Below are 26627 nucleotides of genomic sequence, written 5' to 3'. Positions count from 1 at the left end.
TGCGACTGGTTGTCTGTCCCTGTGTGTGTTACCCCTGCAACAGACTGGTGACCTGTTCAGGGTGTTCCCCACCTGGGATAGGCTCCAGTACCCCCAGCGACCCTGAAAAGGATAAGTGGAAGCGAATGGATGGACACATGTATTTAGTTACCAAGTATATTTTAGTTTGTACAAGATGTGCATTCAGATTATTTTTTTTTTAAGTTTCACAGTGTGATATTATATATGGCCAAAAGTATTCACTCACATCCAGATCACTGAATTCAGCTGTTCCAGCTTCTTAAATTCTAAAACCAAATGGTGGAGTCCCGGGTATTTACACCCTAATGCAGGTTGTTGCTTAACAGGGCTGTTGGCCCACTATTAATCATGTGACTCAAGTTGTGAAAAAAGGCATGGATCACTATCGCCAGAGGTTTTGGGTAAACCATAAAATTGTGTGACCTTGCCTCACAATTTCATGTGAGCTATCGTCACCTAATGCAAGATGTGCCTGGGCATATGGGAAGGGATCTCAAAACTAGATTGTAGGTGGCAGATGGTTGGTGTCATAAGCCATCCTCTCTGTTCAAAGATGGTCGTTCACAGTGACATAGATGTCCTGTTTCAAACGATCTGTCTCTTCTGTCCAAAATGTGAAGATTGGCGTCCTCATTGGCATCGTTCATCTGACCTTGAAGTGAACTACTTTTGGTATCAGAGGCTATGTCTACACTTCGACCTGTTGTTATTTCTGTCTGCTATTTATTTACTTTCTGGCTCTTTGAAAGGTCGCGCCAAAATGGACTAACATTCATCGTTTTAAAAAGTCTCAGTTTACGCCGACCACACTGTGCCGCGAAAACTGCGTGTTTCAAATTTATCCACTTTGGAGAGCGTTTTCAATTTTCCTTGATTGAAAAGGCCGTCTCAGTGTGGACGGAAGGCCAAAAGTGAGAGAAAAAGTTGTTTTTGTGTTCCATCCCCATCCAGGAGAGCATCCTTGACGGCGTTTTCAGTCAAGGACAGCTGAGCTTTTTGAAAACGCTCTCCAAAGCGGATACATTTAAAAATGTCGTTTTCACGACGCAGTGTGGTAGCTTTTATTCAAATTCTTTAATTCTCACTTGCTCTTGCAACTTTGTACTTTTGTGTTACTCGCAGCAACAACTCCACCTCATTGTTAGTCCATTTAAAAAACTCTGTGTTTTTCCTCTGTGCTGGGCCTCAGTTTGCCGCGACGTTTCAAAGAGCTGGAAAGTAAATAAGTGGGAGACAGAAATGTCTTGCTTTTCACGCATGCGCAGTACTGGAACGTAAGTGTTTTTGGCCGTTTCAATGTAGATGAACAACTCAGTGAAAACGCATGAAAACAATAGTGTGGACGTGGAGCGTTTTCAGACGAAAACACAGTTTTTAAATTTATCCAGGCTAGTGTGGACGTAGCCTTAGTGTGGACATGGCCAAAGTGAATTTACTGTCTGCTCACTGCTCTAGTGAGTATGTGGCAGCTATTACACCTCTTTATGTGTAAACGGGGAAGAGGAAGTTCAGTCAAATAAAACTGTTTAACACAATAAAGCAATGCACGGTTGTTGCTGTGCTTTGTATAATTGCTCAGTATGCATCATTCACTCAAGTTACTGCTGCTACAGGACTTAGAACCAAAGTTAAACATCAACTTTAAAAATAAATAAACTTTAATTAATGTAACAGTGCTGGAGTCATTAGGATGGCTGTAGCTGAGGAGGCAGAGCAGCTAGAATCTTCTTATAATCAGAAGGGTTGAGGTTCAGTTCCTTCAAGTCAGAACAACTTTGGGTTTAGTAACAGAACAGGTTTGAATAGAAAACAAAAATGGAACCACACAAGAAGCAAGCTGATCTGTTCTGAATATACAGGAACTGCTGCAGTCGAAGCTACAACTGCTGTTTGAGCTCAGTGTGAAAAGGAAGCAAGCAGAAAGAGTCAGAAGAAGAAGTTACACTCGTATCTATATAAATAACAACATATCTTTCTTCTGCTTAATTTTTAGTACAAAGTAAAACAGTTAAAGCAGCAGAGCTGGATGTGAGGATAAGGCGCTCTTTGCTCTGCGTGCTGGAGTTATTCTGTAAGTACATCACTGACTTTCTCTGTTTGCATGTTACTGATTAAAGAAACTATTTAAATATCACGAGGAGGTGAAAAGGTTTGTCTAAGAATGTGATTGGTGCTGACTTGGCTCATTTTAACATTGTGTGGGATACACTGCTGTTTTACATTTAAAGTTTATAGTTTATGAACTCAGAAACTGATTTGAGGATGAACATCAACTGAAAATGCACATTTTTCAAAGAGTTGGATGATGTTTCAATCTTGATTTTAGGGCTCAGCACACTCTTCTATGGAAATGCTGAAGGTAAGATTTTTTTTTTCTTTTCTTCCTGTTTATAAAATCTGAACAGTATCGATCTGTATCTGTCATGATCCTGGATTTTGGACCAAGCATTTCAGTTTTGGACTCTCAGCATCTGTTTGATATTCTCTGTTTCACTTGGTTTGTTGTGGTTTTTCAGTTTTTAGTTTTTCTAATATTAAACTTTTTCTTAGATTATGTTTTCATTCATATTCTGTGTGTATAGTTATCTTTTCAGTTATTCTTCAAGCTTGTTTCCCATCCTGCTGTGTTCCCTGAGTCTAGTCTGTGTTTCTCTTAGATCTCCTGTGCTTAGTCAGACTTGTCTTCCTGTTTTTTTACCTTTTGTCTGGGTCAAGATTGTGTCTTAGTCTCTGTTTCAGTGTTTATGCTTCCTGTTTTATTTTGACAGTCCCTTGTCCCGTGTCTTGTTTTCGGGTGTTTCTTCCCTCTGTCTTGTCTCCCCGATTTAGTTCCCTGATTACTACATGTTAGAGCCAATCTAAAGAGAAATATTTGTTTAGTTTAGTTTAATGTGTTGGGTAAGAAAACATTAGATCACATGTGTGGTAGCAGGTTAGAATGAGCCAGGACGGCAATGGAAATGTGCACTGAAGCAGCAAATCGTTTTTTGACCGTGACATTGTTTGTTTGTATGTACGAGTCAGAAATAAATCTGAACATCTCACATTAAGAAGTGGAAAAATTATGTTTTCAAAGCTTGGTAGAGAAATTTGCCACTACTCTACATGTGTGTACTTCAGCCTTTGTCGTGATTTGTCTCATAGTTATTTTCCCTGTTTTTTCTGTATTTCTTGGTTAGTATCCGAGTTTTTTGCACTCAGCCCTCTCTGGGTTTTCGGTTTTCATGTGAAGTTTCATCAGTAAAGCTGTTTTGAGTTTAGTTCTGCTCCCACTGAACTAACTGTGGTTAGAAATGGCTGTTATTCTAAAACAATTCATGATTTATTTATTTTTTGTAAAACTCATTAAGTAAAAGCTTAAAGTCTGCACTTCAGTCACATTAATTATTTGATTTACTGTGGTGGTGAACAGATGCAGAACTACAAATCTAGTAAAACATAATGGCCTTTTTAAAATTCTCACTAAACCTGCAGTGACAATAGTTCTCTTGTTTTGGGGGGATTTTTTAAATTTTTTTTTATTTCTAACTTACAGTACATGGCAAGGCCACACTAACAGCAGACAGCACAACCATACCAGCAGGGGGCAGTGTGACACTGACCTGTGATGTGAAGGAATCTGCTGACTTAAAATATGAGTGGTTCAGACAAACGTCATCTGAAGAAAAGTCCATAATAACTGATGAATCAGGCAGAACGATCTCAGTGTCTGAAGGAGGCACGTACACCTGCAGGGCTGAAGGGAAAATTATCATCATTACAGAAAGTGACTCAGTCACAGTTCAGAAAACTGGTGAGTTTAAACATTTCACTTGAACTAAAACATTTTTTCTGTTATTATTATTATTGTTTTTGTTGTTGTATTTGAGGCATTTTTAAAGACAAATCAGCATTTATTCACATAATTATGATAAAACCTGCTACTGGAAACAACTTTTTGCATTATCTTTTTTTTTGTTCCCTGTTTTGTTGTTGTTGTTTCTTTTTTTTAACAATATTTGTTGAACAGTCTTGGCTGCTGTGAAACTGCAGCCCATGTGAGTTTATCTACAATTCAAACTGAAGTTTCCTGTTTTCATTTATACGTCTGTTTAAACAGGACATCAGGAAACAATTATCTTCCCACCAACAGTTAAAACCCTCTAAAACCTCTAACAATGATCCAGCTGTTTCCAGGCAGCTTACTATTTTATATTTGGTGTTTTTGGCCAATTGTTTGTTGTTGTTTATTAAAATCTTTGTAAAATCAGTAACCTGAAAGTTGCAAGACCCTTTACCCTTTGTTTTATTAAAGCTATCAAACCACATTTCACAGTGAGCAGGTGGAGCAAAGAAAAAAGATCATTCAGGTTCATATTTTTATGAAAGAAATTGTTTTGTTTTTCAGTTTGGTTTTGACTGTTGGAAAATACATTTGTTGACATATTTTACAACACTGAGACTTTGTATTTTGAGAGTTTAACAGAGTTGTTATGAAACGGCAGATAAATGAGCACGCAATAAAAAAGATCATTCATATAAACTAAGGTTGGGCGAGTATTTATCGACCATCGACGACAGGCTGAGGCTGACACTGGTCGTTTTTACAAGAGCGATTTATTTATCTGCCCATGAGTAAGTTTGCTAATAATGTTGGTTAAAGCCAAGAGAAGCAGTCAACAGGAGAAAAAAATAACAGGGCTGTTTTAACAGCATCTTCTTCCAGCTGCAAGCAAATGCACTCTCGTCAGTGTGCCCAAATGCAGCAGCCACTTTGTATTTTTTTGGCAACTACAGGGAGTGCAGAATTATTAGGCAAGTTGTTTTTTTGAGGAATAATTTTATTATTGAACAACAACCATGTTCTCAATGAACCCAAAAAACTCATTAATATCAAAGCTGAATGTTTTTGGAAGTAGTTTTTAGTTTGTTTTTAGTTTTAGCTATTTTAGGGGGATATCTGTGTGTGCAGGTGACTATTACTGTGCATAATTATTAGGCAACTTAACAAAAAACAAATATATACCCATTTCAATTATTTATTTTTACCAGTGAAACCAATATAACATCTCCACATTCACAAATATACATTTCTGACATTCAAAAACAAAACAAAAACAAATCAGCGACCAATATAGCCACCTTTCTCTGCAAGGACACTCAAAAGCCTGCCATCCATGGATTCTGTCAGTGTTTTGATCTGTTCACCATCAACATTGCGTGCAGCAGCAACCACAGCCTCCCAGACACTGTTCAGAGAGGTGTACTGTTTTCCCTCCTTGTAAATCTCACATTTGATGATGGACCACAGGTTCTCAATGGGGTTCAGATCAGGTGAACAAGGAGGCCATGTCATTAGTTTTTCTTCTTTTATACCCTTTCTTGCCAGCCACGCTGTGGAGTACTTGGACGCGTGTGATGGAGCATTGTCCTGCATGGAAATCATGTTTTTCTTGAAGGATGCAGACTTCTTCCTGTACCACTGCTTGAAGAAGGTGTCTTCCAGAAACTGGCAGTAGGACTGGGAGTTGAGCTTGACTCCATCCTCAACCCGAAAAGGCCCCACAAGCTCATCTTTGATGATACCAGCCCAAACCAGTACTCCACCTCCACCTTGCTGGCGTCTGAGTCGGACTGGAGCTCTCTGCCCTTTACCAATCCAGCCACGGGCCCATCCATCTGGCCCATCAAGACTCACTCTCATTTCATCAGTCCATAAAACCTTAGAAAAACCAGTCTTGAGATGTTTCTTGGCCCAGTCTTGACGTTTCAGCTTGTGTGTCTTGTTCAGTGGTGGTCGTCTTTCAGCCTTTCTTACCTTGGCCATGTCTCTGAGTATTGCACACCTTGTGCTTTTGGGCACTCCAGTGTTGTTGCAGCTCTGAAATATGGCCAAACTGGTGGCAAGTGGCATCTTGGCAGCTGCACGCTTGACTTTTCTCAGTTCATGGGCAGTTATTTTGCGCCTTGGTTTTTCCACACGCTTCTTGCGACCCTGTTGACTATTTTGAATGAAACGCTTGATTGTTCGATGATCACGCTTCAGAAGCTTTGCAATTTTGAGACTGCTGCATCCCTCTGCAAGATATCTCACTATTTTTAACTTTTCTGAGCCTGTCAAGTCCTTCTTTTGACTCATTTTGCCAAAGGAAAGGACGTTGCCTAATAATTATGCACACCTGATATAGGGTGTTGATGTCATTAGACCACACCCCTTCTCATTACAGAGATGCACATCACCTAATATGCTTAATTGGTAGTAGGCTTTCGAGCCTATACAGCTTGGAGTAAGACAACACGCATGAAGAGGATGATGTGGACAAAATACTCATTTGCCTAATAATTCTGCACTCCCTGTAGTTCCTCCATGTTTAGGCTTCTTCTGTGTTCTAAATGCACAAATCAGTCCGTGCATGATTAGTTGCTCAGCCCATCAAAAAGTCACCTGTGTGTATTTATCGCCTATTGTTACTTACTGGACTGATGAATGTTGGTTGGAAAAATATATGGCTGAAAAAGCCATTAAATAAATTTCCACTTTTTTCTTCATTCTCATCAAACATGCATTGACGTTAATTTTCTTGGTTTGTCGTATGTCCGACTTACAGTACATGACAAGGCCACACTAACAGCAGACAGTACAACTCTACCAGCAGGGGGCAGTGTGACACTGACCTGTGATTTAAAGGAGTCTGCTGACTTAAAATATGAGTGGTTCAGACAAACGTCATTTGAAGAAAAGTCCATAATAACTGATGAATCAGGCAGAACGATCTCAGTGTCTGAAGGAGGCACGTACACCTGCAGGGCTGAAGGGAAAATTATCATCATTACAGAAAGTGACTCAGTCACAGTTCAGAAAACTGGTGAGTTTAAACATTTCACTTGAACTAAAACATTTTTTCTGTTATTATTATTATTGTTTTTGTTGTTGTATTTGAGGCATTTTTAAAGACAAATCAGCATTTATTCACATAATTATGATAAAACCTGCTACTGGAAACAACTTTTTGCATTATCTTTTTTTTTTGTTCCCTGTTTTGTTGTTGTTGTTTCTTTTTTTTAACAATATTTGTTGAACAGTTTTGGCTGCTGTGAAACTGCAGCACAGCTGGTCTCAGATATTCACTGGTGAGACAATCACTCTCAGATGTGAGATTCAGGGAGGTGAAGGAAAGGTGTGGAAATATGAATGGACAGCACCCAACACAAACAGCCCTCCAACATCCAGTGAATACAGGATCAGCAGAGTTTCAGTGTCCCACAGTGGAGACTACAGATGTCGGGGTAGCAGTGACTATCTCTTAACAGGATGGTGTGATGCCTTCAGACTGACAGTTTCATGTGAGTTGGACCATGATTCATGCTGACATTTCATGTTTTCATGTTTACATCTGTCTACTACTCATTGATGTTCATTCGAAACTGAACTGGTATTTGAAGTTTGAATATTTATTTTCTTATTAATTAATTCATTTTGTTATTGTTATTTTCCCCGAAGTAAATGATAATATGATGTATGTTTTCCTGTTTCTTCAACAGCAAGTAAACCCAGAGCCACACTGACAGCACAAAGTTCAGTCATACCAGCAGGGGGCAGTGTGACACTGAGCTGCTCTGTGGAGGGCTCTGCTGGCTGGAAGTTTGACTGGTTCAGACGTGATTCAGTCTCTTCTAAAGCTCAGCTCATGAGAGGAAATGAAGCAAACAGAGTTATTAGTGTCTCACAAGGAGGTCTGTACCACTGCAGAGGAGGGAGAGGAGATCCAGTTTACTACACAGAGGACAGCAGTGACGTCACAGTTGTGGAGACTTGTGAGTTTTAAACTTTCTATTAAGTTTCTCATGTGTTTCATACAAATGTAGAAATAAACATTGTGGTATCAACTCCAAAAAAACCTGCATATTTATAGCTCATTAGCTGCTGTTAGTCTTTAAATTGTATTTTATTAAATATTTTTGGCCTCTCTCTTTAAATGCTTCTTTATCCTAAACTGACTTTAAGTGGACATGAAAGACTGTGTATTAAGCCATAGAGCCATAAAAACAAACAAACAAACAAACAAAAATAAAGGTTAATCCTGAACATGTTGTCATCCGAGGTCATCAACAGCTCAGCTAACATCAGGTCAGATCAGGGTCGGTAACCCGCGGCTCTTCCGCCCCTCAGCTGTGGCTCCCGCAAGCTTTGGGTGAAAAAATGAAAAATAAAAGTCCCACACAACATCCCCAACATCTGCAGGAGGAAGTTTACAGAGTGAGAAAAAGAAAAGTGTGTTTATAGCAGCAGCTACTGCAGCCAGAGAGAGTCTGACAGGCCCAGCTGTGAGCCACATGTTATTATCCAGCTGTTCACTGTGTTCACCGCCTCCAGAGGAAGAAAGTGTGCTGCTGTAACCTTCCCACGCCTCTCTCCATCTCTGCACTTTGCCATAAGTTGACCCAGAGCAGAAAGCTAGTTAGCAGCTACGAGCCAAACTCAGAACACTGAGCATCAGCCAGAGGTCTCCGTGGGTCAGAGCCGTGGATCTGGAGATAAACCTGCCGTTCTGACACTCATGTCAACATGACAAAGTCTGCTTTCCATAAGGAGACAAATTTGTGTTGAAAGTGTTACAAACACACACGATATGATCAACAAGCAATGATTTGTGACTTGAAAGCAGCTCACATTTGTGGATCTGTGTGAAGCTGGCAGTTAAATTAGACTCAAAACCCCACGTGGGCACGAGACGTGATCTGTGCGTGTCAGGTGACTCGTCCACATGTATTTAAGCTGTTGTGAGCTGTGTATTATCATCAGATCTGCTGTTATTGTGCAATAAATATCTTTATGTTTTCGACCCTGAGCTGATGTATTTTATACTCAGGGCTGCCCGTGGCTGCATGAAAACAACAGAAGATGATCGCTCATTGAAATGGACTGAAGACATAATTATATACAAATAGTTTTCATGATTATTCTTCTTATTTTACAATTATTGGACCACAGCTACATTTTATTTACTTATTCTGAACTCAAACAGACCTGCAGAATGATGCTTTATTTAAAGTAGGCCTGCACAGGCCTGTGCTGTTTTTCTCCTCTTTAAAGTTTTTGTTAAAAAGTTCTTAAAAGGTAAAAAAGCTCTTCTTCTTATTAAGACATCTTGTATTGTATTAAGTATATTTATTATCATCCTGAATTATGGACGATGAATTTTAAAGAAAGAAATCTGAAAAACAATCTGGACGTTAAAATTTGTGCCTCAATGATCAGCAGTTACTCAGGTTTGTGTCGACACATTTGTACAATAGTTTGTGTGAACTGGAGACCTGAAAAGTTGCACACAAATCACTGCACACATCTGTAAATCTTACTTTCTGCTTGTGAATCATATTATACACAGTTGCACCACTTTCAAGGTAAATTTGTTGCCATAAAAACAAGGATATACTGTCCACCTTCACTCCCTGTCTCTGTAGCTGTAAGTGGTTCTTCAAAGGGAAAATGCAGCTGTTAGCTGTAATGTTAGGATTTGTAGATCACTTTATAAATGTGGAGTGTGTGGAGAACAGGCTGTGTGAGTCAGATACACCAGTGGGCCACCACACACGTGTACCACACGGTAAATAAATGTAAACACTGACTTTTAAATCCAGCTTCATTTACAGTCAAAGTGTCACCAGGATGCAGTAAATCTTTCTCCTCTGAACAACAGCAAAAAGAAAATCAGGCTTCAAAATGACTTCATGTTTCTATTTGTGTCTAACTGGATATTTTTCTGTGAACAGTTCCCAGTAAGCCCACTGTGACCCTGCAGCCATCCTGGACTCAGATATACAGCGGTGAGACAGTCACTGTCAGATGTGAGATTCAGGGAGGTGAAGGAGCTCAGTGGACGTATGAATGGAGAGCAGCCAAGTTAAACACACCTCCAACATCCAATGAATACAGAATCATCAGAGCTACTGAGTCTGACAGTGGAGGATACAGCTGCCGGGGCAGAAGGGACTATTTCTTCTCAGAGTGGAGTGATATCATCACACTGACTGTATCATGTAAGATCTTTCATCCAGAGTATCTAAATAAGGAAAAAGCACTTCTTCTTTCTTACAGCTTTATAACTGTCTTTCATGTTGGTCAGTAAAATGTTTAGTTTTTATTCCAACAACAAAAACCTGAACAGCAGCTTTTTATTCACAGTGAAGAGAACAAAACATATGAGAGTAACTTCTCTGCTGTGCAGCTCTAATACATGAAAGATGAAATGCAGAACAAATGCTGAATCTGTCTCAGCTGCTCCACCACATCCACTAAGAAACATTAAATCCACTGATTGTTCCTCATGTGTGTTTTTAACTTAGAAATGCAGCAAATTAAATATGAAAGATTAGTGTTGTGTTTGTGTGATAGTTGTACAGTTTGTTTCAGCTTCACCATTAAAGTTATGTGATATTTATTATTTCCATATTTCCACCAAGTTATTTCAACTGGTTTGATTCAGTCATTGACTTTTGTTCTTTTTCTAAACTGAACTGCAGATAAACCAAAGGCCAAACTGAGAGCTGATAACACAGCTGTTCCAGTAGGGGGCAGTGTGACCCTGACCTGCTCTGTGAACCCATCATCATCATCTGGATGGAAATACTACTGGTACAGAGATGAGAAATCCTCTGAAGCCCTGACCACACAAGATGCAGTTTTCCACTCAAATGGACAAATCAGTGTCTCACAGGAAGGACTCTACAGGTGCAGAGGAGGAAGAGGAAACCCAGTTTACTACACAGAGGACAGCCAGTCAGTCAGGATTGACAAAATTGGTGAGTTCAAAGTTAATGAACCCCAAATCACTACCTGATGAAAAGTATCTGATGGAAATTGACCCCTTTTGTCATTCATTTGTTCATTTCCTGAATACAGTCCCAATCAGACCTGTTGTGACTCTGTATCCAAACTGGTCTGAGATATACAGAGGAGAGACAATCACTGTCAGATGTGAGATCCATGGAGGAGACACTGAGTGGGATTATGAGTGGGAAACAAACAGCAGGATAAAAGCTCCAAATCAAAATGAATACAGGATTAGATCTGCTTCATCATCCAACAGTGGAAACTATCGCTGTAAGGGCAGAATGAAAAGTTCACAGCATGAAACAACAGAGTGGAGTGATTCAGTCACACTGACAGTTTCTGACAGTAAGTAGAGTCATAGTTCATTTAACCTGGAAATAGAAACAGTTTGTAAAAATGTGTTTTTATTAGTACATGTTGAGTCAAAGTCATTCGTGAAACAATCTGATGAACTTTTTCCTGTAACTTCAACAGCAAGTAAACCCAGAGCCACACTGACAGCACAAAGTTCAGTCATACCAGCAGGGGGCAGTGTGACACTGAGCTGCTCTGTGGAGGGCTCTGCTGGCTGGAAGTTTGACTGGTTCAGACGTGTTTCACAGTTTTCTGGAGCTCAGAAAATAGGAGCTGGAACATCAGAGCACACGATCAGTATTTCAGAAGGAGGCATCTATTACTGCAGAGGAGGGAGAGGAGATCCAGTTTTCTCCACAGAGGACAGTGCTGCAGTTACAATTCAGAAACAAGGTGAGGCACAAATAATTGAAAGTAATACTTGATAACTGTCAATTTTATATATACATATTATTCCATCTTGATTTTATATTTTAAATATTTGTGTTCGTTTATTTGTTTGTTGAACAGTTTTGGCTGCTGTGAAACTGCAGCACAGCTGGTCTCAGATATTCACTGGTGAGACAATCACTCTCAGATGTGAGATTCAGGGAGGTGAAGGAAAGGTGTGGAAATATGAATGGACAGCACCCAACACAAACAGCCCTCCAACATCCAGTGAATACAGGATCAGCAGAGTTTCAGTGTCCCACAGTGGAGACTACAGATGTTGGGGTAGCAGTGACTATCTCTTAACAGGATGGTGTGATGCCTTCAGACTGACAGTTTCATGTGAGTTGGACCATGATTCATGCTGACATTTCATGTTTTCATGTTTACATCTGTCTACTACTCTTTGGTGTTCATTCAAAACTGAACTGGTATTTGAAGTTTGAATATTTATTTTCTTATTAATTAATTAATTTTGTTATTGTTATTTTCCCTGAACTAAATGATAACATGATGTATGTTTTCCTGTATCTTCAACAGCAAGTAAACCCAGAGCCACGCTGACAGCACACAGTTCAGTCATACCAGCAGGGGGCAGTGTGACACTGAGCTGCTCTGTGGAGGGCTCTGCTGGCTGGAAGTTTGACTGGTTCAGACGTGATTCAGTCTCTTTTAAAGCTCAGCTCATGAGAGGAAATGAAGCAAACAGAGTTATTAGTGTCTCACAAGGAGGTCTGTACCACTGCAGAGGAGGGAGAGGAGATCCAGTTTACTACACAGAGGACAGCAGTGACGTCACAGTTAGAGAAACTCGTGAGATTAATAATTTTATTTCTGCCAAACTGAGAGATGTCATTTTGTGTCCTGTGCTAACAATTTCATTCAACTGTGAGTTAATTAAACCTGAGATGAGAGACACCTCCTGACAAATAGAAGAATTTATTGCGTCTTATTTTTTTATCTTCATGTTTCTATTTGTGTCTAACTGGATATTTGTCTGTGAACAGTTCCCAGTAAGCCCACTGTGACCCTGCAGCCATCCTGGACTCAGATATACAGCGGTGAGACAGTCACTGTCAGATGTGAGATTCAGGGAGGTGAAGGAGCTCAGTGGACGTATGAATGGAGACGAGGCCAGTCAAACATACCTGAAACATCCAATGAATACAGAATCATCAGAGCTACTGAGTCTGACAGTGGAGGATACAGCTGCCGGGGCAGAAGGGACTATTTCTTCACAGAGTGGAGTGATATCATCACACTGACTGTATCATGTAAGATCTTTCATCCAGAGTATCTAAATAAGGACAAAGCACTTCTTCTTTCTTACAGCTTTATAACTGTCTTTCATGTTGGTCAGTAAAATGTTTAGTTTTTATTCCAACAACAAAAACCTGAACAGCAGCTTTTTATTCACAGTGAAGAGAACAAAACATATGAGAGTAACTTCTCTGCTGTGCAGCTCTAATACATGAAAGATGAAATGCAGAACAAATGCTGAATCTGTCTCAGCTGCTCCACCACATCCACTAAGAAACATTAAATCCACTGATTGTTCCTCATGTGTGTTTTTAACTTAGAAATGCAGCAAATTAAATATGAAAGATTAGTGTTGTGTTTGTGTGATAGTTGTACAGTTTGTTGCAGCTTCACCATTAAAGTTATGTGATATTTATTATTTCCATATTTCCACCAAGTTATTTAAACTGGTTTGATTCAGTCATTGACTTTTGTTCTTTTTCTAAACTGAACTGCAGATAAACCAAAGGCCAAACTGAGAGCTGATAACACAGCTGTTCCAGTAGGGGGCAGTGTGACCCTGACCTGCTCTGTGAGCCCATCATCATCATCTGGATGGAAATACTACTGGTACAGAGATGAGAAATCCTCTGAAGCCCTGACCACACAAGATGCAGTTTTCCACTCAAATGGACAAATCAGTGTCTCACAGGAAGGACTCTACAGGTGCAGAGGAGGAAGAGGAGATCCAGTTTACTACACAGAGGACAGCCAGTCAGTCAGGATTGGGAAAACTGGTCAGTTCAAAGTTAATGAACCCCAAATCACTACCTGATGAAAAGTATCTGATGGAAATTGACCCCTTTTGTCATTCATTTGTTCATTTCCTGAATACAGTCCCAATCAGGCCTGTTGTGACTCTGTATCCAAACTGGTCTGAGATATACAGAGGAGAGACGATCACTGTCAGATGTGAGATCCATGGAGGAGACACTGAGTGGGATTATGAGTGGGAAACAAACAGCAGGATAAAAGCTCCAAATCAAAATGAATACAGGATTAGATCTGCTTCATCATCCAACAGTGGAAACTATCGCTGTAAGGGCAGAATGAAAAGTTCACAGCATGAAACAACAGAGTGGAGTGATTCAGTCACACTGACAGTTTCTGACAGTAAGTAGAGTCATAGTTCATTTAACCTGGAAATAGAAACAGTTTGTAAAAATGTGTTTTTATTAGTACATGTTGAGATATTTGACATGTTTAGATAGTCTCACTCTGAAAGTTCATCATAAATATTTGTGAGTCAACATTTTAGTGACATTGAATTCAGAGTTAAGAGACGAAAGATTGAGAGAAAATCTTTGTTGAACAGATGAACCCCGTCCTGTCCTCACTGTGTCTCCATCATGGCTGAGTCCTGGAGCCTCAGTAACTCTGAACTGTGAGGTTGAACATCCGTCTGCAGGATGGAGCTTCTACTGGTATAAAGCTGTTCCTGATCTATCAGAGAAATCCTCCAGTTATGAGCTGCTACCTGATGGCAGTGGGATTGCACAGGACTCCTACATCATTCATGGACAGACACACACAGCAGGATATGTGTGCAGAGCTGGAAGAGGAGACCCAGAGTATCACACTGATCACAGTCAACCAAAGTTTGTCTGGTCTGCAGGTCAGTTTGATTCTCTTATAACCAGTGCAGCTGTTGTTTACCTCCAAAGGTCACCCAAAGGAGAATTGAATCTTTTCATTTCTGATTGTGATTAAAGTCTTTATTTAAAACTTGTTTAATGTTTAGCTCAGTGAAATAAGTAGGTGACCCTATATGCCGTATGGCTAGGCAGCAGTCCGACCTGTGTCCCTTTGCTGTTTGTCTTCCCCTTTCACTCTCCCTGCTTTCCTGTCTCTCTACACTGTCACTATCAAAAAAAGTAAGAAGCTTTGTGTTTATTAATTGTAATTATTTTCACTTAGATAAAAGTGCATGTACAGATAAAACAGCCAAAAATACGAAATTTAAAAAAAAAAAGATAAAGAGAGAATGCTAACTAGTTAACGGCTCTGACAAATATGAGGAAAACCCTGACAGATAAGGAGATAGGTAATCGTTGCCATTAAAAAAATAAAAATAAAAAAAATTCTAACATCTGTGAGCTTTGTGTCTTCACTGCATGTTGTTTCCAGATGTTCATTCAGCAGCGTCTCTCACAGTGAGTCCTGACAGAGTGCAACACTTCACCTCTGACTCTGTCTCACTGACCTGTGAGGGAAACTTCACTGAGTGGAGAGTGAGGAAGTTCTCTGAGGACGGCCGACTGTACTCTGACTGTAGGAGAATGACTGGATCCACATGTGACATCAACACATCAAAGTCAGATACTGCAGTGTACTGGTGTGAGTCTGGATCAGGAGAGTTCAGCAGTGCAGTCAACATCACTGTACAGAGTATGTTATTATACATTTACTTCTTGGTTGTTAATGATTTAGACGTGACATGAACTTTTGTCCCACCTTTGCTGTGTGTGAAGTCATTTCATGTGGAAAAATAAAACACATACAGCAGTTTTTAAATACACAAGATCAGATCTTCATGATGAAAAGCATTTGTACAATCTGTTCTTATTATTGTTTGTCAGCTTTTTCTAAAAGTGTGCACCAGCTGATGTGACTGAAACAATTGTGTGATTGTGTCACAGATGATGGTGATGGTCCTATCCTGGTGAGTCCTGTTCATCCTGTGACTGAGGGAGCTTCTGTTAGTCTGAGCTGCAGTTTGAGAACACAACAAATACTTTCCAATGTGTTTTTCTATCACAATGACAAACTTATTCAAAATGATCCCCGAGGGGAGCTGAAGATCTCTGCAGTGTCAAAGTCTGATGAAGGTTTCTACAAGTGTCAGTACTCAGGAAGAGAGTCAGCACAGAGCTGGATGTCAGTTAAAGGTGAGCAGGATCAAAACAATTTATACGTTTTTGTAAATGAGTTTAGTGACTGAGAAGGAACATTAGATTGTCTGATTTAATTCTTAAAGTCACTTGGCTCTATTTTATAAATGTATTTATTCATAAGATTATAATTTATTAATTAATTTCTGTTTTTTGTTACGTGACTGTGTCAGGAGCTGACAGCTCTTCATCTCCTGTGTGGATGATTGTTGGACTGGTTTGTGGAGTCTCTCTCATTATTATTCTCCTGCTCTTGTTGTATCGCTGCAGACAGTCCAAGTGTAAGAGCCTCTTTTCTGTTTTTATTATTATAATTATTATTATTATTAGTAGTAGTAGTAGTAGTCATAGTCATAGTATTAGTAGTAGTAGTATTGACATTGCATTGAGTATTTGTCACAGTTACTAAACTAAAACACAACTTTATCACAGAACTTAGAAAGTTATCCAAATAAAACAAAAACAAAAACTAAGAAACCAAATTTCTACAAATCTTATTAAAACAAACTATGATGAAGGATGTGACAGTAAAGGAAGATTGAGGCAGTCTATAAAACACAGGATAATGAGATGATGGGAAACAGGTGGGAACACAGTGATAACTAATGCCCCTTTTCCATTAGTACCTACTCGGATCAACTCACAACTATTCAAATCGTATTGATTGGTTTTCTATTACAATCAAGTACCACCTAATGTGTGTGGTCGTCCTAATAGCAACGTGGCTGAGCATCCTATGACGTAATTAGGATGCGTCACACACACTACAATGAAGGTGGACGTTGAGGCGATGATAAACCTGCTGCTCAGTCTGCGAATTTTCGTCACACTCTGGGACCATGATGTTGCTTTTGCAGCTGTTTTCCTCATTGTTGGGTTTCAAAAATGGCTCTTTTTATTTTCATCAACGAAATACTCTCATAAGTCATCAAGTGATGCCACTGACCAGCCAATCAGTGGGATGCAGGCTGATGACGTCATATTTTGGGATCGCCTCGGGTCGCCTGGAACTCCGGCTGAGTAAATACTGAAAAAGTACCTGGTAACAGGAATAGAGATGGCACGATACCACTTTTTTATGTCCGATACCGATACCGATATCATAAATTTGGATATCTGCCGATACCGATATGAATCCGATATAGTGTTTTTTAAACAACAAAACTGTTTTTTTAAATATCTTGCTGCATTTTGTATAAGTCCATATTCAAGTTTAAAACAACAACTACACTAAAGCTATTCTGTTATACCTGTATGCAAAAAAAAAATATTTCATAGTTCAGCAATACTGATCAATCTAATAAACTTAAACCTACACCATCCTCCCTATTCTGGTATTTTAAAGAGTACTTAGCGTAAATATTAAGCAACCTAACTAATAGGGTTCCAACTCCCAGCAACAACAAAAATAAAGAAATAAAAAATAGGGAAGCACCCCTCACGCTCCACCTCATGATGCTTAATCGACGTAATCAACCTTAATTTGATGCAGTGTGAAAAAAAATGCACAGAAATCAATTATTTTTCAAGAAATATTAAATAGATTCAACATCTTTCTTCAACAAAATTGCAGACTGCACAGATGGTACCGTCCCAAAGGAAAAAGTACTATAGCTTACTAGGGTATATATATTAGACTTAATAGTCACTATATACAGTAATTGACTTCTATTCCTTTTACATCAAATTAAAACTTTGGGTGTCAGATAATTATTTATTAAAAGCTAGACATTTTAAATGAGAATAAGAAAGAAAAGTATGTCTTTGTGCCCCCTTTTCCCTGTTAATGCCCTATCGGCCCCCCTGGCTAAACTTTGCTAGATCCGCCCCTGCACAGTTACCAGCGTCAGCTACGTAGAAAAAGATCCTGGTGTAGAAAGTAATATTAAATAAATTCTAACAACAGCTTATCAAGCTTAAACGTGCTGCTGTTGTTCAGCCGCTGGTTTCCTCTTTCTGGTGCAAAGTGGGCCAAAAACAAACAAGAGAGACGGACTCGCGACAGAAAAGCCGATCAGCTGATCATTAAGCAGTTTCATGATTGAAGTAGCAGCAAGAAGAGGCAGTCACTTGTTAAGCTTAACGCAGGAATGCTTTACAAACATTCAGAGATGGACTTACACACTTGCTTTACTTCTCTTGGGGATAACTTTGTCGGAGATGAAATGCCGGGTTGCTAGCGAAGCTCCAAATGCTATCCAGACCACCGACAGGTCCCGCATGCCACAGCCGCTCTATCACGTGACGCATACTGCTCCGACGTGCTAACGTTCTGAGGTGAGTTACGGCGTGTTGCAAGTTTTGCGAGGTGCTTTCGTGATATTTAATGGATCGGATTACATTTTTTATTTTTCTCCGATATCCGATCCAGTAATTTAGGTCAGTATCGGACCGATACCGATACGTAATATCGGATCGGTCCATCTCTAAACAGGAACTATGACCTGATGGAAAACCCTGAAAACCATGGTGACCTGACCTGAGTAGTTACTAATGGAAAAGAGGTTAACAGAATGACTATGGAGGATGTAAAACTAGACCCAAGATACAGACGAGAACAGAGACCAAAATAAAACAGGAAATGACTGACACTGAGACCTGGACTAAGACACACGAGCTTGATGCAGACAGTAGACAAAACATGGAGACCAGAGAGAAAGAACAGAGTGAGAACACAAGGGGATAAACAACCTCTCATTAACCAAATAGACAGATAACTGTAATGTAAACATAACATCATACGAGAAAACGAGAATGTCAACAATACAAAATACAGAACTATGAAACTAAGAATTATCAAAAACTAGAAAACCAGAGAAAGCAAAACATCAAAACCCGGGTCAACCATTCAGGGACCTTGAAGGAAGCACAGGCAGGAAGTTACCTGCTACACATTGTTACCTGTTGCACCTCCAACGGTTACATCATGGTAGCTGAAGGGTCATCAGCTGGGAGCCACCCTTCATTGATGTTTTGCTCCATTAATCATGGAACATCTTGTGGTGGTGGAGCAACGGGTGGAGGTCTCCCTACTGTCCCCACAGCTGACCCTAGGACACTTGTCTTCCCCACATCTGGTCTTTCCCGATCTCCATTAACCTTTACATGACGTAGGTTCAGTTTGTCCTCAGCAGTTTTTTGAAGAACATTTATCAAAATTCAGTTGGACAAACATCTAAATAACCAACAGACTACATGCAATAAAAGAATTTAAGGTAACTGGTACGCTGTCATTGGTTTACAATTGTGTAACAAAAATATGAACATTTTAGGTGCAGATAAACCCCGAGATGTCATTTACTCTAATATTGAACTGGAAAACTTTGGAAATAAGTGTGAGTACACAAAACATAGAATGTAGAAAAAATGTTTTTGAAATGTTTAAAAACGTATTAATTATTTTTCTTTTGTGGATTCGATCATCTTAACAGGGAAGCATCAAAAACCAGAGCAGAGTGCTGTTTATGCTAATGTGAAGACAGGAGCTGCAGGTACAGTCACAACAGTCTCATTCAGTGTTTGTACTTGAATGTGTATATACAGGGTGGGCCATTTATATGGATACACCGTAATAAAATGGGAATGGTTGGTGATATTAAAGTCCTGTTTGTAGCACATTAGTATATGCGAGGGGGCAAACTCCTCAAGATGGGTGGTGACCATGGTGGCCATTTAGAAGTCGGCCATCTTGTATACAACTTTTGTTTTTTCAATAGGAAGAGGGCCATGTGACACATCAGACTTATTGGTAATATCACAAGAAAAACAATGGTGTGCTTGGTTTCAACGTAACTTTATTCTGTCATGAGTTATTTACAAGTTTCTGACCACTTTTAAAATGTGTTCAATGTGCTGCCCATTGTGTTGGATTGTCAATGCAACCCTCTTCTCCCACTCTTCACACACTAATAGCAACACCGCAGGAGAAATGCCAGCACAGGCATCCAGTATCCGTAGTTTCAGGTGCTGCACATCTCGTATCTTCACACCATAGACAATTGCCTTCAGATGACCCCAAAGATAAAAGTCTAAGGGGGTCAGATCGGGAGACCTTGGGGTCCATTCAACTGGCCCACGACGACCAATCCACTTTCCAGGAAACTGTTCAAATAGGAATGCTCGGACCTGGCACCCATAATTTGGTGGTGCACGATCTTGCTGGAAAAACTCAGGGAACGTGCCAGCTTCAGTGCATAAAGAGGGACACACATCATCATGTAGCAATTTCAAATATCCAGTGGCCTTGAGGTTTCCCTTGATGAAGAATGGACCCACTATCGTTGTACCCCATATACCACACCAGACCATCACTTTTGTTGTTCCAACAGTCTTGGAGGGATCCATCCAATCTGGGTTAGTGTCAGACCAATAGCGGTGGTTTTGTTTGTTAACTTCACCATTCACATAAAAGTTTGCCTCATCACTGAACAAAATCTTCTGCGTGAACTGAGGGTAGCTGGAGTTTGTAAGGGTGCCATTTGTGAGTAGCTAATATCCGCCGAAGGGATGTTCGACTAATGCCACTCTCCAGTGACATGCGGCGAGTGCTACGCTGTGGGCTCTTGCTGAGTGAAGCTAGGACAGCCACTGATGTTTCTTCATTAGTGACCGTTTTCTTGCGTCCACATTTTGGCAAATCCAACGCTGAACCAGTTTCACAAAACTGAGCAAGCAGTTTGCTAACTGTAGCATGGAAGATGGGTGGTCTCGTAGGGTGTTGCATTGAAATCTGCTGCAATGACCCGGTTACTGCGTTCACCAGATATCAACACAATTTCGATCCGCTCCTCACGTGTTAACCTCCTCGACATGTCAATGGCTGTGAACAAAGAGAAACTTGTAAATAACTCATGAAAGAATAAAGTTACGTTGAAACCACGCACACCATTGTTTTTCTTGTGACATTACCAATAAGTTTTATGTGTCACATGGCCCTCTTCCTATTGAAAAAACAAAAGTTGCATCCAAGATGGCCGACTTCTAAATGGCCACCATGGTCACCACCCATCTTGCCCCCTCACATATACTAATGTGCCACAAAAAGGACTTTAATATCACCAACCATTCCCGTTTTATTACGGTGTATCCATATAAATGGCCCACCCTGTATATATATATATATATATATATATATATATATATATATATATATACAGGGGGTGCATAATTATTAGGCAAATGAGTATTTTGTCCACATCATCCTCTTCATGCATGTTGTCTTACTCCAAGCTGTATAGGCTCGAAAGCCTACTACCAATTAAGCATATTAGGTGATGTGCATCTCTGTAATGAGAAGGGGTGTGGTCTAATGACATCAACACCCTATATCAGGTGTGCATAATTATTAGGCAACGTCCTTTCCTTTGGCAAAATGGGTCAAAAGAAGGACTTGACAGGCTCAGAAAAGTCAAAAATAGTGAGATATCTTGCAGAGGGATGCAGCAGTCTCAAAATTGCAAAGCTTCTGAAGCGTGATCATCGAACAATCAAGCGTTTCATTCAAAATAATCAACAGGGTCGCAAGAAGCGTGTGGAAAAACCAAGTCGCAAAATAACTGCCCATGAACTGAGAAAAGTCAAGCGTGCAGCTGCCAAGATGCCACTTGCCACCAGTTTGGCCATATTTCAGAGCTGCAACATCACTGGAGTGCCCAAAAGCACAAGATGTGCAATACTCAGAGACATGGCCAAGGTAAGAAAGGCTGAAAGACGACCACCACTGAACAAGACACACAAGCTGAAACGTCAAGACTGGGCCAAGAAATATCTCAAGACTGATTTTTCTAAGGTTTTATGGACTGATGAAATGAGAGTGAGTCTTGATGGGCCAGATGGATGGGCCCGTGGCTGGATTGGTAAAGGGCAGAGAGCTCCAGTCCGACTCAGACGCCAGCAAGGTGGAGGTGGAGTACTGGTTTGGGCTGGTATCATCAAAGATGAGCTTGTGGGGCCTTTTCAGGTTGAGGATGGAGTCAAGCTCAACTCCCAGTCCTACTGCCAGTTTCTGGAAGACACCTTCTTCAAGCAGTGGTACAGGAAGAAGTCTGCATCCTTCAAGAAAAACATGATTTTCATGCAGGACAATGCTCCATCACACGCGTCCAAGTACTCCACAGCGTGGCTGGCAAGAAAAGGTATAAAAGAAGAAAAACTAATGACATGGCCACCTTGTTCACCTTATCTGGACCCCATTGAGAACCTGTGGTCCATCATCAAATGTGAGATTTACAAGGAGGGAAAACAGTACACCTCTCTGAACAGTGTCTGGGAGGCTGTGGTTGCTGCTGCACGCAATGTTGATGGTGAACAGATCAAAACACTGACAGAGTCCATGGATGGCAGGCTTTTGAGTGTCCTTGCAAAGAAAGGTGGCTATATTGGTCGCTGATTTGTTTTTGTTTTGTTTTTGAATGTCAGAAATGTATATTTGTGAATGTGGAGATGTTATATTGGTTTCACTGGTAAAAATAAATAATTGAAATGGGTATATATTTGTTTTTTGTTAAGTTGCCTAATAATTATGCACAATAATAGTCACCTGCACACACAGATATCCCCCTAAAATAGCTAAAACTAAAAACAAACTAAAACTACTTCCAAAAACATTCAGCTTTGATATTAATGAGTTTTTTGGGTTCATTGAGAACATGGTTGTTGTTCAATAATAAAATTATTCCTCAAAAATACAACTTGCCTAATAATTCTGCACTCCCTGTATATATATATGTGTGTGTGTGTGTGTGTGTGTGTGTGTGTGTATATATATATGTGTGTGTGTACGTATATATGTGTATATATATATGTATATATGTATGTATTAGGGGTGCAACGATACACAAAATTCACGGTTCGGTTCGATACTTTGGTGTCACGGTTTGATATCTTTTCGATACAAAAAAAATGTTCATGCCTTTTTAATTTGTCATTTATTAAAATTATAAATATATATTTTAACTAAAAAGTACAGTTTTTAAATTTTATGTTGCTGAAACAAAAAAGTAATAAAAAAAATATATATATATCTCAGGGCTCGCAAAATTTCAAAATCCCTGGTACCCCTTCGGGCAGGGACTCTTCAGTTTTTGGTAGCCCAAAATAAATTTAAGTAGCCCGAATAAAAAAGAGAGCAATTTTTTGATTGATGTTTTGTTTCCTGCTTTGTTTCCTTTACAATATTATACATTAAAGTATAATATTGTATAATTATATAATATTAACTTCTTATCTTGTGCGCGTTTTTTATTTTGACAGCGAATGCGCACCTGTGGACCACTTATGTGCACCCCTGGTTATTTAGCTCGTCATATCGCAGCCACAGAAATTATTTTGTCCATGAAACCATAAAGCTGCACTTTCTTTTTGCCTTATAGTCTGATTTGTCAAAACTTTTCCGTTTTGTGGTCACTTCTTCACCCTGACCTGTCTTATTTGGCTCAGCAGAACTAAAATATATATCATGCTGCTTTTACACACGCACTCACATAACGCTGAGCGATTCTCTGTGTGATCAACCTCTCAAATGTTTAAGCTTGCTGCGGGAGATTTCACTTGTCATGTTTGCATAGTAAGCTAACGATTGATAAGACGATGTCAGAGGAATTGGTGCGCAAATTATCATCACTCACCAATCAGTGCTGTCGCTCTCTATACACAGTTTGCAAAGTGAAAGCAAAAAACAAGCGCAAATTCAAACGCGATTTCAATATGTCACATATTGACAGTGGCTCACCGATGCCAATGACATAATTACCCAGCTACATTTCCGAAAGAATGCAAAAGCATTGACATATATTTTTCCTTCCTATGATAGCCCGCAAAATCGCTAGCCCGACGTCCCGGGGCTAGCGATTTTGCGAGCCCTGTATCTGATTGAGGAATCACTCATCTTTGGAAAAGAGTTTATTACAGAGAAATGGCTCTTTCCAAAATAAAAACTATACTATACGCTTCTTCTGGGCTATATTCAACATATTAGGTCCCCATAAGGAGAATCATGTGCTAACGGCTGTCTAAATGACTCGGGTAAAGTTTGTAGCATGCCTGCTTTTTGTTTTTGTCTGCTTCCACTTCTCTTTTGCCTGGGGCTGGACGGCCAACACGTTAACGAGCTAACTGCGCTAACACACTAGTTCCCACCAATGTAACTGAGCTTTGCGTGGCACATCCAACATACTGTTTTACTTTAGTCCATGACGTGCTTACCTTCAGGGTCATACGTCACATGAAGACCAAAATAGTTCCAAACGCCACATCTGAATGAGGGTGGGGGAGGTTCAATTTGCCATGTTGCAACGAGAGCTTAACTTGTCTGGCTAGCTTGCCCTGCGCTCAGTGAATCTGCGTTCGACTACTCCGCCTAGGCTGCACTGTCGAGCGCAGATCCACTGAGTGCTCAACACAGACAGGATCGTTAGAAGGAAAGTTGATAAAATAAATAAAAAAATTTGTATTGTTCGATACATATGCGTACCGAACCGCAAGCACTGTATCGAACGGTTCAATATCGATACGAGTATCGTTGCACCCCTAGTATGTATATATGTATGTATATATATATATACATACATATATATATATATAATTTTTTTTTTTTTTCCTTTGTGGATTTCATTATCGTGACAGGGAGGCTTCGTAGAGCGGAGGAGAGTGCCATTTACTCTGATGTAAAGATGGGAGCTGCAGGTAAGGTCACAACAGTCTCATCCAGTGATCCGGTCATTGCGTATAGTAGTACTGATCACTAGAGTTGAATCTTGCGCACATGTGGAAATTCATATCCAAAAAACAAGAAGTCTACTTTGTTTAAAGTATGTTATTTTTATTGCATCTAAAGTATGATTTTAGAAATGGTTTCCAGCTGTTTCTTAGAGATATTCCCCCATATTTTTTGGGGTTTTTTTTTTTTTGTTTTGTTAGTTTGCGTGTTTTAGGGGAGACCAGGTATGGTTGTAACACATTTTGCTCCAGCACCCATAACACAATTAATTTTTGTGCTAGAGGTCACAAACCTTTACACAAATTACCCATTTTTTCCCTATAAATGTCAACCATTCAAAGCCCTGCAAGAATACCACAGACCTTGTGTGTTAATGTTAAATACATGGTGTTCCTTTGTTATCACCTACTCCACAATCAGGGTGGGTTGTAACACATGCTGGGGAGAAGTGTCAGTCGACACCAGAGAATGTGCTTCAAAAAAGTGATGTATTGGAATAAAAGAACAGTTTTTGTCTCTATTTCTCTGTGACTGACCATATCTCAAACACACCCTGGCATGTGCGGCTGTGTACATTAGTTTAGTAGAGCAAACTTTCATAATACAACGGACACTTAGTAAAGTTAGTACAATGCAAGTCTGTGTGGTGGAGTGTGGTCTGAGCATGAGAGAAGAAGAGGCAACTGCACAGCAAAGACACATAATAACTCCAGCTTTGTGTCTTTTTAATTTCAGCTAAGGTATGGAACAAATCGCTTCCTTTTCAGCTCAATACAAAACGCGTAATATTTTCTCTGAATACGGGACGAAACTCCGTCATGCTAGCTAGTACACAGTACGAGTTATTGTAACTGACTGTAAAAAGTAAGCATAATGAAAATAAACTACACCTGAACTTGGTTTACATCTGACCCAGATAGACTGCAGGTGATAACTTCTTTTTTTTTTTTTTTTTTACTGTAAGTGACAGGTGTTTAATTCTTAGATGATGCAGAGAAATCAGAGACTGGGAGGCTGTGGAGGCTCAGCTGCCTCACATTCAAACATGACTTTGACTGGGTTTCCAGCCTCCCTTTAAAAAGTGCAATTATAATGCAGCTCTGTTGCATTATAATTGCATAAAAACAATTTATTGTAGTGTTAACGTTACAATACAAGAGTGTGATTTGAAATGACTGTCAGTAATAATGATGATTACGGTTTGATTACACTAACATGGCAGATTTCCCCCTAAATTACCCAGAATGCTGTGCAACAGTTGCCAGTGACACCTCAGTAAAAAAAAAGGAAGAAAAGACAGACGGAGTCAGACTCCTGCAGCATCTGAAGTGCTGTCAGATGATTCCTCCTCTCAGGGCGAGTAGGGCGGCAGCAGACCTCTGCGATCATCAGACTCCGCGCTGAGAGAAGAAGGTGTGCGGAGCCTGATGGCTTTGCCAGAGAAAACACAGACGACGATGGTGACGCAGGTCTGCAGGACGAGGAGAACCAGGAAGAGGCCGAGCAGCCCGTAAAGAACCACATTCAGCATATAAACATTTTGGCTGCATTTCCTCCTCAGGCCTTCTACGTCCTTGAACTCGATGAAGCTCTGTCGGTCACAGAAGCGATCGGAGGGGGGGCATTCGGCCAGCAGCCAGCAGGTGTAGGCCACACCGGCCAGGCCAATCAGGACGCTTATCACGTTGGACACCAGGGACCCCCAAACCTGCACAAACACCAGATATGGCTAAACTAACAGCGGCTAACAAACTACAATGGCTTCATCCATCTTTGATACACAGTCTGTGACTTTAACCGAAGCTCCAGAGGAATCACACCGCTGCAGCTAACCGTCCCTGAAATGGACCATTTTTTTTTTTTTTTTTTTTTTTTTCTTTTTTTCTTCTTTTTTTTTTTTCTTTTTCTTTAAATGACATCAGAAACAGCAGTATGCGACATTACGTGATGGCAGAGCTTCAGTTCATCCTTTGTCATTTTTTTTTTTTTTTTTTTTTTTTTTAATAAATAGGACAGGGGGAATGAATGAGAGAGAGAGGGGGAGAGAAAGAAAGAAAACCCAAGGGGAGAAGAGACGGTGAGAAGGGGGGGGAAGAGAGACAAA

General features: G+C 40.0%; 2 protein-coding genes across 2 annotated transcripts; both read left to right on the top strand.

Annotated features, from left to right (window-relative positions):
- The first annotated feature begins 1438 nt into the window (after window positions 1–1438).
- On the top strand, window positions 1439–26261 carry LOC147335408 (Fc receptor-like protein 5). The gene is made up of 21 exons (XM_086286063.1): window positions 1439–1475; window positions 2015–2092; window positions 2348–2380; window positions 3557–3814; window positions 7084–7344; window positions 7543–7815; window positions 9775–10041; window positions 11309–11581; window positions 11699–11959; window positions 12158–12430; window positions 12625–12891; window positions 13375–13653; window positions 13754–14029; window positions 14232–14531; window positions 15044–15304; window positions 15556–15803; window positions 15968–16088; window positions 19080–19142; window positions 19239–19298; window positions 24430–24489; window positions 25879–26261. Exons 1-21 carry the CDS (start codon window positions 1439–1441, stop codon window positions 26259–26261), a joined length of 4332 nt encoding a protein of 1443 aa, XP_086142189.1.
- On the top strand, window positions 10117–11187 carry LOC147335409 (B-cell receptor CD22-like). The gene is made up of 3 exons (XM_086287774.1): window positions 10117–10126; window positions 10525–10803; window positions 10904–11187. The coding sequence occupies exons 1-3, from the start codon at window positions 10117–10119 to the stop codon at window positions 11185–11187; spliced, it is 573 nt and encodes a 190-aa protein (XP_086143900.1).
- Window positions 26262–26627: the final 366 nt, after the last annotated feature.

This window comes from Aulonocara sp. 'chitande type north' Nkhata Bay, linkage group LG3 (assembly GCF_057382095.1).
Source record: "Aulonocara sp. 'chitande type north' Nkhata Bay isolate Kocher_YH1m ecotype deep benthic linkage group LG3, A_spYH_male_GT1.1, whole genome shotgun sequence".
NCBI classification, from domain to species: domain Eukaryota; kingdom Metazoa; phylum Chordata; class Actinopteri; order Cichliformes; family Cichlidae; genus Aulonocara; species Aulonocara sp. 'chitande type north' Nkhata Bay.
Note: the sequence above shows the minus strand (reverse complement) of the source record. Positions and strands in the feature narration are given on the sequence as shown.

Excerpts from the sequence above, each read along its gene's own strand:
- LOC147335408 (XM_086286063.1), top strand. The coding sequence starts at position 1,439 with ATGGCCAAAGTGAATTTACTGTCTGCTCACTGCTCTA. Across the intron at positions 7,816-9,774 it reads CGTCACAGTTGTGGAGACTT|TTCCCAGTAAGCCCACTGTG; the intron begins GTGAGTTTTAAA and ends TTCTGTGAACAG. Across the intron at positions 11,960-12,157 it reads CTTCAGACTGACAGTTTCAT|CAAGTAAACCCAGAGCCACG; the intron begins GTGAGTTGGACC and ends TATCTTCAACAG.
- LOC147335409 (XM_086287774.1), top strand. Across the intron at positions 10,804-10,903 it reads AGTCAGGATTGACAAAATTG|TCCCAATCAGACCTGTTGTG; the intron begins GTGAGTTCAAAG and ends TCCTGAATACAG.